Source organism: Meleagris gallopavo, chromosome 1, assembly GCF_000146605.3.
Source record: "Meleagris gallopavo isolate NT-WF06-2002-E0010 breed Aviagen turkey brand Nicholas breeding stock chromosome 1, Turkey_5.1, whole genome shotgun sequence".
NCBI lineage: Eukaryota > Metazoa > Chordata > Aves > Galliformes > Phasianidae > Meleagris > Meleagris gallopavo.
Genome location: NC_015011.2, coordinates 150,715,603 through 150,729,846, shown reverse-complemented (window position 1 = coordinate 150,729,846; position 14,244 = coordinate 150,715,603). Strand labels below are relative to the sequence as shown.

The window sequence follows — 14,244 nt, the reverse complement described above, 5'->3', positions numbered from 1 at the left end:
AAAAAAAAAGACTAAGAACGCCTCCCACATTTTATTCTTCTCCCACAAGAATGAATACATGAGAAAGGAAGATCCTCTGTTGATCACTACTGTCTCTTCATGATCCATTTTGATCCATTTTGAAAGAATGTATCTTCAGGAAAGGGAGAACTGTTGTCTTTTTTGTCTCTCTTAACACTTAAGATAAGTATGACAATAAAAGAATATGTTTTTTTTTAAACACAATCTGTATTATACTCAGTTGCTCATTACTGCAGCCACCTCCATTCAATTGCACAGAGTGGAAAGCAATGGAAAGACTTGCTTATTGGGAAACTTTTCTCTCCCTTCCCACATCAATTAAACTGAAAGTGCATGGTTGACACAATTAAATTTTACATGTACAGTATGATATTTCTAGAATAATCAGGCAAAAAAAATTATAACACAAATTCAGCTGCTACCTTCAATTCTTTCACAAAGTTTGTGCAATGAATGCATAGGACAGGCCTCACACAGCTTAACCTGTGTCTTGGCACTTTGAAGAGCTGCAGCAGTGCTAAAGGCTTGCTTCAAGGTAAGCATTACCTCATCAACCTAAAGGTGAAAGAGCAAAAAGACAACATGTAAACAATAGTGCATGCCATATACATCAAATAAGGTTCACACCTTATAACAGAGACAGCTGCTTTGCCATCAAACAACCTGTCTGCTGTCTTCTAGAGTTCAAGGTTTTATTCCCTGCTTTCTGCCCATTCTATCCAAAGACAAAGGCAATGAGTTTGCTATCTGAACTTCAACACTGAAGTTTTCTGAAACCTCTAACTACTTTGCTGACGCAGAGGATTTAGTGATGTAGATAATTTCAAAAGGTAAACGGACACATAAGGATGGAAGATAGAAGTCTGTATTTAGAAGGGCCTTCACATCTAACTTGCATTGTGTCTAGGATATATCTGCATCCACAGGCACCCGAATACTTCTAGAGACTCACCTGCCAGTGCATTTGAAAAGAGTTTCAGAGACATATAGTAAGTCTCCATTAATAGTAAAAATGATAACACAATCATAATTTTGGAAATGAGTTTATCATTTACTCTGTGCAAGGATCTCAAACTATGTTTCCAAGTTCAAAATTCACTATCTTAAAGGTCAGTTAAAAGCATAACTTTGAATATCAAACTATAACTCATAGTTACTGGCTAAATAAAAAATTAATTTGTTCTCTTTAGGTTCAAGTTTCTCCTGCAAACTACATTAGTCCCCCTCAATTATATTTCTCCAATAACCACTCACCTTTTAGCACAAAGCCCCACAGACCTAACCCTGCCACCAGACAGCAGCTTCCCCCAGTTAAATCACTGGCACCAGGTACTTCAGCCAACAAATACGTACTTTATGAAATTTTTATTGGATTTTTTAGTTGCACACATACCATGTGTGAACTCAGGTTTTCTGCCTCTTTGATTAGATGTTGTTATTTTCCTCTCCCGAGAGCTAAGGATAAGCAAAAACACAGAAGCCACGTGCAAAAACAGGTTGTAAAAATACTATCTTGAAAAATCTGTTTGGGTTTTATCATCAGCTTTGTTACTAATTCAAAACAAGTAATTGTATGATTAATAGGTAACCAAGCATCTCAACAATTAGAAATGCAAGAGTTACGAATACAGAGTCCAAACATGCTTGCAGCGTGAATGTATGAACCCATCCACCTGGACTTTTTCTATTTGTTACTGACATCCACATCAGGAGAGCACCAGCATAAGTCTATAGAAGGACAGAACGTGTGTGTTTCCTATATCTTCGTTTCAAATTCACAACTGAGGTTCAGAGGTATGAGACATGACCACTGAGACTCAGTTTATAGAGTAGAACAGAGATTCCCATGGTTTCAGAAATGCTTTAGACACAATCTGATGGAGATGTTGGGGTCATTTATAAATACTCACCAGAGACTCACTTGCACACTGGAACACATAGCAAACATACTGGCTTAATGCAGGTTCAACAGATTCCCGGCAAATGAAGCCAAAGTGATCAACGTGTTTTATACCCTAAAAAAAGAGTTTTTTAATGAAAAATATTGCGATTAAAATAGTCTAAAAATCAACATTAGTGAACTATTTTAGAAACATGTTTAATTTCCAAAGTGAAACCAAAACTAATCACCGGACTCCAACACTTAACACAAAAAAAACTATAAATACATCCTTCTAATGATTTATTATACAAATTCAATAGTTAATTTTTAATATTTTTTTCTTTTTTGCATTAAGAAATTACATAAAGCTGTAGTTACAAAACAATAGATCTGGACCTGAATGTCTTCCTTGAGGAGAATAGATATTCAGGGAAGACAACAAAGCAGTTCAAGGCTTAGAGAACAGTAGGACAGGGGGAAATGGCTTTCAGCTGAGGGAGGGAAGATTTAGGTTGGATGTCAGGAGGAAGTTCTTTACTATGAGAGCAGTGAGGTGCTGGAACAGGCTGTCTAGACAGATTGTGGATGCCCCGTCCCTGGAGGCATTCAAGGTCAGAATGGATTGGGCCCTGCGCAACCTGGTCTAGTATTAAATGCGGAGGTTGGTGGCCCTGCCTGTGGCAGAGGGGTTGGAGATCACGATCCTTGAGGTCCCTTTCAACCCGGGCCATTCTGTGATTTTGTGTAATTCTATGTTTGGAACAGTCCCTACAGTGAAGGCTGCATGCACTAAGCCCACACTAGAACATGGGACTGGAGTAGCATCAAAGTAGCAACAGATCTTCTCTTTCCTGTAAATAAGGACTGAACAACACGAAAAGGAACAGGAAATGAGCAAAGGCACGTAGAATTCCAACTGGATTCTTAAATAAATTCTCTAGTTTTAGATTGTTACATACTAGAAGTTTTATGAATTCCTACACATTACTACTGATGTTTTATTTCAAGATACTATTCTAACTGCTTGAGAGGGAACACTGCCTTGCTAAAAACAGCACAGAGAAGATCAAAGACAGCTGCTTCCTAAGCACGATATTCCCAGTCTCAATTCATGGAACATGACTCACTATTGTTAAAGCTCTTGCCAATGTTTTTATCATCTAAGTATGGTAATAGCAGATTCTCTCCAGAAGAAAGCTTAATCCCTTAAGTTCAAATACATCAGAAAGCACAACTTGGTTGCTTGGATCCACCTCCAAAGAAAACACCTGTATCATAGAAGAGGGGAGGAGGCCAAACAACTTGACTGTCCCTACAGAGAACACTCCAGACAACACTGGTAACACACTACGTGACAGACTGAACATATTGTTGCTACTCCCAGCAGATTTTAAACTAAAAACAAAATTCCAGAGGTTACATTTGTCCACTTAAGAGAAACTTAAGTGCAGAGACATTCTAAGAGAGTACAACTTCCATTATTTTTACCACAGTCCACACCAATTCTGACTTAACTGAACCCATTTTCATGTAACACACAAAGTCTACAGAAGAATAATAATTAAAACAAAACAAAACAAAAACAGATGGATACACACATTTTAATTGATATAACAGTGAAGGGTTCCTTTGTTTTGCAAGAAAGTTGTGTTTACCTAAGGTGTATCAGAGAGATGCCAGTTCCCTGGTTGCTGACCATGCCTGGACAAGCCTACTGCTGTCAGATTTGTCAGGCTCTGCAGGAGAACATGCGTGGGGGAGAAGGACATGACACTTGCACCAAAGCGTAAACAGTACAGTATGTTCCCCCACCACTTTTCTTCAAGAGTGGTCTGACTGAGAATGCCAAATCACACACACCTTTCTCATTTTTCTCAGTTCTCTCAAGGTCAGCAAAGCTGAAACAAGGAAACTACTTCAGTTGCCTGACAGTGCACACACAGGGATCTCCTGTCCATTGTATCTGCTGATTTGACAATTATGCAAAGTGTGGATAGCTAAACGTGGCCAATCAACCATACTCAAACTATAGAATAAAAACATCTTTATTACACCAGACTAAGAGAATCCAGAATGCAAGCTGAAAAGAACATCTTTTTCATTGTTTTCAAAGCTCAGGAGAACAAACATTAATAAGATGCAGTCTCACAACACATAGTAAATCACTTCCCTATAAATCCACACAGAGAAGCCCTGTGGCTAGCAGAGTTCTTGAAGGAAATACTGATGATCTTTATGCAAGCAAACCCTTACTTGGACAAATTACATATTTTATTTCTACTGAACATAGGAAAAAAAACAAAAACAAAAACTGACTTCTCTAAAGTAATTTTGCATATGAGAAAACCATAGTATTACCAGTGTTTAAGTTATTCAGGCATGCAAAATGACAAAAACATTTCTCCAGAAGACAGCAAAATCCTCTACTTCCAAAACCCAACGTGCAGCATCACCTGACATTACTGACCATATACAATTATTTTACTGAAGGAAAAGCAAGATGTCAGAGGTCTGCAGTGGTCTTGCTTGTCTCCAACATAGAATCATTAAAGTTGGAAAAGACCACTAGGCCATCTGATCCAACCATCAATCCATCACACCACCATGTCCACTAACCATGTCCCTCAAGTGAAATATGATTCTTTGAAGCCAGCAGAACAAAAGTTGTCCATGTCTAGGACAGTTTTGTTTGCCCATTTTAGGTATGTACCTACAACACCAGAATCAAGTACATAATAACTATCACTTTTATTCAGCTCAGTACACCATTCAGTTTGGCGGTCTGATGGAAGGAAGAGTCAAACCATCTACCAATTTTGCTTTCTGTAACACTGCTTTAAGAATCTTTTTAATCTATATTTCTTATACAGTTATTAATAAATAACTGCCTGATTATATTGTTCCACTCTATATTTGCACATGCCTTTTTCCACTGTAGACAGACTCCACCTAAGGGCCTTGACCTACAACTGGGCAGTTTAAGTCCCCTTTGATTTTCAAGAAATGAACTGTTCTTAATTCATGTTAACACTAGTAGCACAGCCATACAAGAGCAGATTTCTAATCAGCATTAAAATGAGGGGTGCAATGCAGGCTTAGAGTATGCCAGGAAACATACTTAAACTAGAATAACAATGTTCAAGGTGGCCTGAAATAATGCAAGTGCATGGGCAATGGGAGAATGCAATTTAAAAAAGACCTCAAAACACAAAGCGTCACAAGTAACAGCTGTTGAACAACAGCAAGATAGGACAACAAATCCCTCAGCCTTGATGATCCACTTTTCATAAGACACATTTAGAAGCTGGAGATAGTTAGGTTAACCTATTACCATACTCTCTAGAAGAAATGATGCAGGTAAACTGTTTTTCTGGAAGGCTGATCTGATGTGCTTCTCACTTCACTCCAGAGGCTTCCAGGAGATCAGCTACTCAGAAACAGCACTCTCAGAGCATCCTGAATGGATATTAAGCTGCTTCCAAAATTAAATCCAATGCTTTTCCAAAGCAGAACAGTTTATACTTGGCTTTCTGACCAGTGATGAAAGTTACCACTACTGCAGCTCATGCTGATTATTTTGTGTTCATCATTTCTGTACTTAAGCTCTTTGGGAATGACAGTATTGTCGGTTGTTTTTTTTTTTTGTCAGAATCTACTCGTAACTGCTACCAGACGAGTGTAATCTCCAATTTAAATAACAGCTCTCAGTATTGTAAAGAAAAATCACTACTTCGTCTACTGTAACTGCTTATGATGCAATCACAATTTAATATCCAGCTATTGCAGCTGTACTCCCCAAAGAAGTCAGTGACATTTTCCAGTCAAACTTTGTGCAGAGTTAATATACACATTTGTCACAATCTCTCAAAATCTTCCCTATTTTAAATTAAGGATCGAATGGGATAAAGCAGCAGTCTACTATTTATTGTAATTTAGACAGGCGGGATAAACTTCTTAAAAGTGGCCTTTGAGACTGAAGAAAGGAGAACAGCACAGAATTCTCAAGAAAAAAAACTTATTTTTTTCAGTTTTCTGTAAGCTATTAAAGCAACCAAGCTAAGAACAAATCAGTTCCTTTTCATAGAATGGCCTGTGTTGAAAAGGACCACAATGATCATCTGGTTTCAACCCCCCTGCTACGTGCAGGGTCGCCAATCACTAGACCAGGTTGCCAGAGCCACATCCAGCCTGGCCTTCAATGCCTCCAGGGATGGGGCATCCACAGCCTCCTTGGGCAACCTTTTCCAGTGTGTCACCACCATCTGTGTAAAAAAACTTCCTCCTAATATCTAACCTAAACCTCCCCGTCTTAGTTTAAAACCATTCCCACTTTTCTTCTGATAACCTATACATTGCTTCCCATTAACACTTACCTGAGAACATGAAGAGATATCTTTAAAATTCTTTTCAAGCACAACTGATTTGGTGTCTGGACTGATGAGGTTAACTTCAAATCTTCCAACCTTGGAAAAAAACAATAACAGAAAAAAACAAAACAAAACAAAACAAAGAACAGGAAAGTCTAGTTTATGACTGCCTTGGAGGCACAGTGTTAATGGCAACAAAAATGTCAAAATCTACCTCTTCCCATCTCACACATAGTACCTTCAGCATACCGGCTTACTCAGTAGGAGTAAGGGTGCTGTAATTAAGCTTATATTCAGTAATAGTATTTCAGCAAGAACAATACACTCCATTCAATAGAAAGAAGATTTAGAAAGAAGACAGCTGTGGGGGGTGGACTTTTTCATTTTGAGTTATTTTGGTCAAAAGATCACTTATTTAGCAGATTATTAAAATCTTTGATACAATGTGATCAAACGATAAGATCCAGTAAAGAAAACAGCAGAACTACACAATCTGTGGATGGTTAGATTTGAAAAGTAAAACAAAAACAAAAAAATCAAAAGCTAAAACCTCAAAACCACCAGCACCACAACAGTTCCACAGATCAACTGAGAAACTATGCTAATCTTAAAGTGATTCTTTTTAGTTTTTATACTGATTATGAATGAAAAAGTAGAGGTTCTGTAGCAAGTCATCTTTCAGTTTTCCCAAACCACTCCTCAACATACAGAACTTTCTCCATAGAGCTTGGGGAATTTTGCAATAAATCCTCTTCATTACTAGTGATAGTCATAGCCCAAAGGGCAATGCATTCTCACTTCAGTTAGCACTTCCCCGATAGAAAATAAAAGGCAAGAATGATCTTAAATGCAAATGGAAACTCAAGCATTTAGCTCCCTGTTATTTTAAGGTTCAAAATTTATTTACTTTCATTTTATGGGTCACCTCCCTTAAGTGTCCTTTTGTTTTCTCAATACAAGCACAGAAGATGTCAAATGCACTTCAGGCAAGAGAAGAAAGGACTGTGAGGCTGGAAACAAGAAGGCCTCAGTGCATGCAGAGATAAACTTATCTTTCCCAGATAAGTAGTAATTAATCAGCACAATTTATCATAAAGGAGCTGGCTCAAGCATATAGCTGCAAACTTAGGAGCTTCTTTTTAATTGAACAACAACAAAACAGGATATATTCATAATAAAATTGTCATGGATTATCTTTCTGAATAAAATACTTCTTTTTTCAACTGAGCCCCAGATCTCACCAGCACCTCATCAAATCTCAACCAGAATTACATACGAAATACTCAAATCTATCCTCAGAAACTCAGCTTTTGTTGAGCACAAATAGTTTCTTTTTCTTTAAGAATCTATCTGGGCTCATGAATTGTGCTGACTACCTTAAACCCCAGCTGCTTTTATTCCAATTATTTATGAATAAATATTTCTGAGAAATCATGAAACCACACCAAATACACACTACTTATCTTACAAGACTTGTCTCAGCTTCACACTGGACAAGTGACAAAGTCCTAGGACACACCTGAAATAACATTGTCCTGTTCTTCTCAGAATCAGAGGGCTGAACATGACTGGGTGCACTTGCATGTCTTCTACGTGGCTGTATTTTCAGGTTTGCATCTTGAACCCTTCTTTGCATAACTGCAGTGACACTGCTGCACCGGGAACGAAATTCCTGCTGCTCATCAAATCCAGAGTCCTCCAAAATTCGCTCTGGAAAGGAGCTACGGGTGCTGGCCAGGTTGGTCAAATTGTTCTGGCTGCCAATTGTAAACATCACAGCATGCCCTGTGGTGGTATTTGGACTTTCCAACTCCTCAAATGGACTATCCAATGGAGAAGCTGGTGCATTTCCCTCACACAGAGCTAAGTCCAAACTTGACTCATTATTCCGCTGTTCATTAAGTAGTTTCAGGCGCTGACGCTCATGAAGGCTGAATTTCTCAATGCAATCATCAATTAATGATGAGGGAGCTTTCTTGTGAGCCACTGTAACCTTCCCACAGTACAAGACCTCAAATTTTTGAGAGTTATAGAAAGCATCTTCACTATCCTTACTTGGTTTGGCATCTTCTTTCAGTGCTGCTTTGGAGACTTGTCTTATGCTGCTGATGACATCAGGAACCTAAAGGACAGTTTAAAAGGTCTCTTTAGCAGGCACAAATGAGAGCATAGATAAAGAAAAAACAATTGTTACTGTAAATATTCCCACAAGTTATTCAATAGAGTGCCACTACTTCTTGGCTGTCAAAATAAAAGCAAATTCAAAATTCTGTACAGACTATTTCTGAAGTGGAATCAAAACAAATAATTTCTAATATTTTTCACAAGAATCTGTTTCAGAATATAAGGTTTTAAACTACCAAAGTAATGAGCTTAAAGTCTACTGACAGATGTCTGCATCTACTCTTTTTTTCCTTTTACTGATATTGCCTTCTCTGTTCTGCAGCCCTATGAGAAAGCATTAATGTTTCATTTTCCTGCTGTCTCAGTCATCACAGAACGCCTACATCTCTCTTCTCCTCCACTGTTTTTCCCTACAGGTTCCTACTATATCTCTATTAGGCCAAACTGCACATCACTGTAGCAGAAGTTCTCAATTTCAGCCTTGTATCACCCAGTCATTTAAGTTCTACCTCCATTATCCCAGTCATACCCACATTATCCCAGAGAACGTCTGCCTTCAGTATCAGCATACTTAATGTACAAGATCCACCCCCCTCCCTTTTTTTATTCTTGCCTTCACTGAAAAAAAAAAAAAAAAACAAGACTCATGCAAATCTACCGATAGTTGATCACAGTGATTTTACTTCTTTCAATACTATCCACCTCTGGATAAACCCAGCCTCTTTGTCACCAGCTCTCATCTTTTCCAGAAGGATAAAAATGGCATCATGGCACATACATTTGGAAGGATGTGAGTTACAATGAGATGCAGGGAGGCTATCTATAATACTTTCCTTGCAAGAGAGATCAATTCTCTGTGGTTACCTATCCAAAGCAATCAATCAGTAGTGAATGTTGTATTTCATATAGCTTCTTACCACTTGTATAACATTTGATTTTTTTCAAAAGAAATAAAGAAAAATAAAAAGAGAAAACGTAATTCTGAAACCACAACTTAGAAAATAAACTTTGCTTCCTATAGTGTTGTTTTATTCCAGTCATGATACAATCTGTAACATGCTAATTAGGCAGTGATCTTGTATGCCAACACTTCTGCAACTCACGGTGGAAAATCACTTGGTCTCAACCACCATCTCCCGTTACGCACCCCTCCTCCACTGGGCATTCAAATGCGAATCTTCTTCCACTTCATTTGTTGCAAAATTAATCCATTATCTACTGACCTCCACTGACCTTTGGTTTTTACCCTTATAGACATCATCATCATCATCTTGGTTTTCAACGAGGCCAAAAGTTAGTCTTGATACAGTGCAGACAGTAGGCTGTATTTAATCTTTATTCATTCTCACTGGCAGGCTGCTTTACCATTGCCCATTGTGCACTAGCCCCCAGTCTGTGTCAGTTCAGCTGGAGGCAGACATCTCTCAAAGTATCCATACTGATCCATCTTCCAAGAGACAGTTTTTCCTCACTGACTTTTTTTTCTTTTGCAAGAAGCCCTAGTCACCATCACAATTACACCATCAAAGTTGTGTAACTTCTTTTGGATTTGAATATTAGCTTATTAGTAGTTAATATTGAAATTGCAGGGCAAAGTTAGACAAAAGAGTAAGCAGAATGGAGATTAAAAATAGTGAATTAATGGGATCAATCTGCTTAAATATTTTTAGAAATCAGTTTAGTAGCATTAAGAATAACTAGGCTAGGGAAACATAAAACTTAATATAAATGTTTCAAACTTCTAGTACTTTCCTACAGAAGTCTCACGAAATTAAGCAGCTAGAGGGGAGAAATGGGGTGCTTATTATTTAAACCCATATGGACACTTCACATCTTCCTGGACATAAACCACTGGCAGTCAGTTACAGTAGAGCAAAAAAAGTTAAGCAATTTTTTTTCATTCACCTACACTGAAAAGAAATAAATGCTTAGAGTATTTAAACAACCAATTTACCTAGTGTACTGAGAACTTTTTATCATGAAACTTCAAAGAAAGTTACTTCAAGCAAGGAGACTGGTAGAGGAAGATAGGCAGTGTATTTGCAGAGCCATACTTTCAGTCCTAACAAATCCAGTGGAGAGAGTGCTGGAATTCTGTAAGGAGAATTAATTCTCACAGGTCTCATCACCCAATACTGCTAAGCAGAAAAACAGAAGATGACTACATTCCAAAGGGAGTCACAGAGGTCTTCCCAGGTGAAAAAGTATGAGTTAATAGTTCGATGGCACTTTTCTGGGACAGTTGTTCTCAAACCAGGAGGAACCAAAAGTGTAATACAGGACGAACCAAAAGTGTAATACAGGACATGCCTATATTTTTCACTCATTAAGTTTCCCTAGATTTCTGAGGAGTAGTGCACTGTCACATTATTACTGTAACACACATTTTTACAAAGGGTAAAAAGGATGACCCAGGGAACTACCATCCTGTCAGCCTCTCCTCAGAGCTAGGGAAGCATAGAATGGATCCTCCTGGAACCTATGCTAAGATGTACAGAGGAGAGGGAGGTGATATGGGACATCCAGTATGGCTTCACCAAGGGCAAGGCCTGTCTGACCAACCTAGTGTTCTATGTATTCTATGTTGATGTAACTGCAGCAGTGGACAAGGGAAGAGTCAGTGATGGGAGCTCTGGATGTCCCTGTTCATTGCGGAGGGGTTGGACCCGATGGCCTTTAAAGGTCCCTTCCGACTCAAACCATTCTGTGATTCTGTAATGTCATTTACCTGGACTTCAGTAAGGCCTCTGACACAGTCCTTCATAACATCTTTCTCTCCAAATTGGAAAGACATGAATTTGATAGGTGGACTGTTCAGTGAATGAGGAACTGGTTGTGAGATCATACTCAAAGAGCAGTGGTCAATGACTCAACATCTGGATGGAGATCAGCGACAAGCAGTATTCTTAAGGGGTCGCTGCTGAGATCGATGCTCATTGGTGACATCAACAGTGAGATCGAGTACACCCTCACCAAGTATGCAGATGACACCAAACTGCATGGTGCAGTCAACATTCCCAAAGGACAGGATGCCATTCAGAGAGACCTACATAGGCTCGAGCAGTGTGCTCAGGGGAATCTCTTGAAGCTCATCAAAATCAAGGTCTTACACATGGGCTGTCTCCCACTACCAACACAAGGTGGAGGACAAAATTGAGGACAGCCACACAAAAAGAATGCGTAGGCTTCAGATGAACTTCGCTCCCTTCCAAGATGCTGAGAGATGTACACATTTACCAGAGACAGAAGTGGTACTTCAACTTTAACACTCTTGAAATAGTGTTCACAGCTACTCCTTCTAAATCTCAGTAACTTAGTGGAATTATTGAGATGTTATCCAAGGCTAACAGTTGAGAGCAATTGTTCAGCAATTTGTAAGAGCCAAGAGAACTCAAGAACTCAAAAGAACAGAGATCTTCCTTCAGGGCCTATACAAAAAATCCTCAGTGTGAAGAGAACTGCCTCCAAAACTTGGTTTCACAAAAATAAAATGTCTAAAGGTGAGAGGCAAGTAAGAATAGCTTTGTAACGAGGCAATATTTCATGCTAAGGAAACATGATTTATCTGCTAAGTCTAATTAATGAAAAAGCCACTTGGGAATCTAAATCAGTTATCATGCGTATTTGAGTAGCCTAGCTTTGAATGAATCACTCTTTACCTAGTTAGATCTTATTCAATGCACTGATCCAATAAGGAATATCAGCTGTGCTCAAATCAAAATGGATTTCACTAGTGAGTTCTGCACCATCTACAGTATGATTCAGCTCTGAACATAAGAAATAAAATGTGATACGCATTACACTCTTTCCAGTGGACTGTAGGGCTTTGGTAAGCTGAAACTAAAAAAAGCAACGTTAGCCATATGGACCTCCAAGTTATTCCATTTGCACTTGGTAACCCACAATTTTGGTCATACAAACATTATGAACTACTGTGGTGCATAACCTATTTGTCCAACTAGTTTAGATTAATGCTGCAGCACTTAACGTTGGAGGGGGGGGAAAAAAAAATAAGGTATATTAATATTCTAGATCTGCTGATTTCAGCTCTGCAGTTCAGTTTCCATTCAATCCTGTCCTTTGTGACTACATGTTCTAGTTTCAGCTGAGATACTTTACTTTCTTCCTAGTAGCTGATAACAGTGCTGTTTATTCGTTTTAAGATAAGAATAATGTTGATAATGCAGCAGCATTTTTGATTGTTGCTAAGTAGTGCTTACACTAAGTCAAGCACTTTTCAGATCCTCAAAAGGAGATGGGGAGGAAGAACCAGGACAGCAGACCCAAACTCGCCAAAGGAATATCTTACACCATATGGTGCTGTGCTGAACAGTAAAACTGAGGGAGCTGGCTCAGAGGGTTGCTGCTGCTCAGGGAATGGCTGGGCATTGGTTGGCAGGTGATGAGCAATTGCACCGCGCATCACTTGCTTTGCATACTCTTTTATCATTACTATTTTATTGTCATTATTACTATTATTTTCCCTCCCTTTTCTGTCCAAAAACCGTCTTCATAATCAACCCATGAGTTTTATCTTTTATTTTAATTCTCTCCCTCATCCCAATGGTGGGGAGTGAGCATAAAGCTGCATGAAGATGAGCTGCTGCCAGGTTAAATCACACCACACCTGCAAGAGGGTCACATAAGGAGAACAAACACCTTCCTTATGTATAAACTGTACGAAGTACATACAAATACAGTAAGAGCAAGAATCGTTGTACTATACATCAGGAAGCATAACTGAATTCAAAACAGAAATGTACTTTCATGATGGGGAGGGACATCATTTAAACTGATAGCTCTAATGCTAGTTTCTTTCATCTGACTTAATTAAAACAAAGTCAGCAAAGGAAGACCACATGAAAATATTTAACATCAAACTGAAACTTTCACAGAACCACAGAATCGTAGGGGTCGGAAGGGACCTCTAGAGATCATCGAGACCAACCCCCCTACCAAAGCAGGTTCCCTACACCAGGTCGCACAGGTAGGCGTCCAGGCAAGACTTGAATATCTCCAGAGAAGGAGACTCCACAACCTCCCTGGGCAGCCTGTTCCAGTGCTCCGTCACCCTCACCAGAAATTAGTTCTTACGCACATTTGTGAGAAACTTCCTATGGTGCAGCTTATGTCCGTTTCCCCTCGTCCTGTCTCCACGTACCACTGAAAAGAGACTGGCCTCACCACTATGGCCGCCACACCTCAGATATTTATAAACCTGGATCAGGTCCCCTCTCAGTCTTCTTTTCTCAAGGCTAAACAGACCCAGTTCACTTAGCCTTTCTTCATAGGGGAGATGCTCCAAGCCTTTCACCATCTTTGTGGCCCTCCACTGGACTCTTTCCAAGAGATCCCTGTCTTTTTTGTACTGGGGAGCCCAGAACTGGACACAGTACTCCAGATGAGGCCTTACCAGGGCAGAGTAGAGGGGGAGGATCACCTCCCTCGACCTGCTGGACACGCTCTTCTTAATGCACCCCAGAATGCCATTGGCCTTTTTGGCCACGAGGGCACACTGCTGGCTCATGGCCAACCTGTCGTCCACCAGGACGCCCAGGTCCCTCTCTGCAGAGCTCCTCTCCAGCAGCTCATCCTCCAGCCTGTATTGGTGCATGCAATTATTCCTCCCTAGGTGTAAGACCCTACACTTGCTTTTGTTGAACCTCATCCGGTTTCTTACTGCCCAGCTCTCCAGCCTGTCCAGGTCTCGCTGAATGGCAGCACAGCCTTCAGGCGTGTCAGCCAATCCTCCCAACTTCGTATCATCAGCAAACTTGCTGAGGGTGGCCACTATCCCCTCATCAAGGTCATTGATGAAGATGTTGAACAAGACCGAACCCAGCACAGACC

At 39.6% G+C, this 14,244-nt stretch overlaps 1 protein-coding gene across 1 annotated transcript in view; it reads right to left on the bottom strand.

The window, feature by feature from the left end:
* Nucleotides 1–14,244, bottom strand: part of TBC1D4 (TBC1 domain family member 4) — a 51,599-nt gene that overhangs the window by 35,666 nt on the left and 1,689 nt on the right. Inside the window, exons 2-5 of the mRNA XM_031557831.1 lie at nt 7,790–8,392; nt 6,277–6,366; nt 1,932–2,036; nt 444–576 (exon numbers count right to left, since the gene is read on the bottom strand). Coding sequence (XP_031413691.1) covers nt 444–576; nt 1,932–2,036; nt 6,277–6,366; nt 7,790–8,044 — 583 coding nt within the window. The 5' untranslated portion in view covers nt 8,045–8,392. The remainder of the gene's footprint in view (nt 1–443; nt 577–1,931; nt 2,037–6,276; nt 6,367–7,789; nt 8,393–14,244) is intronic.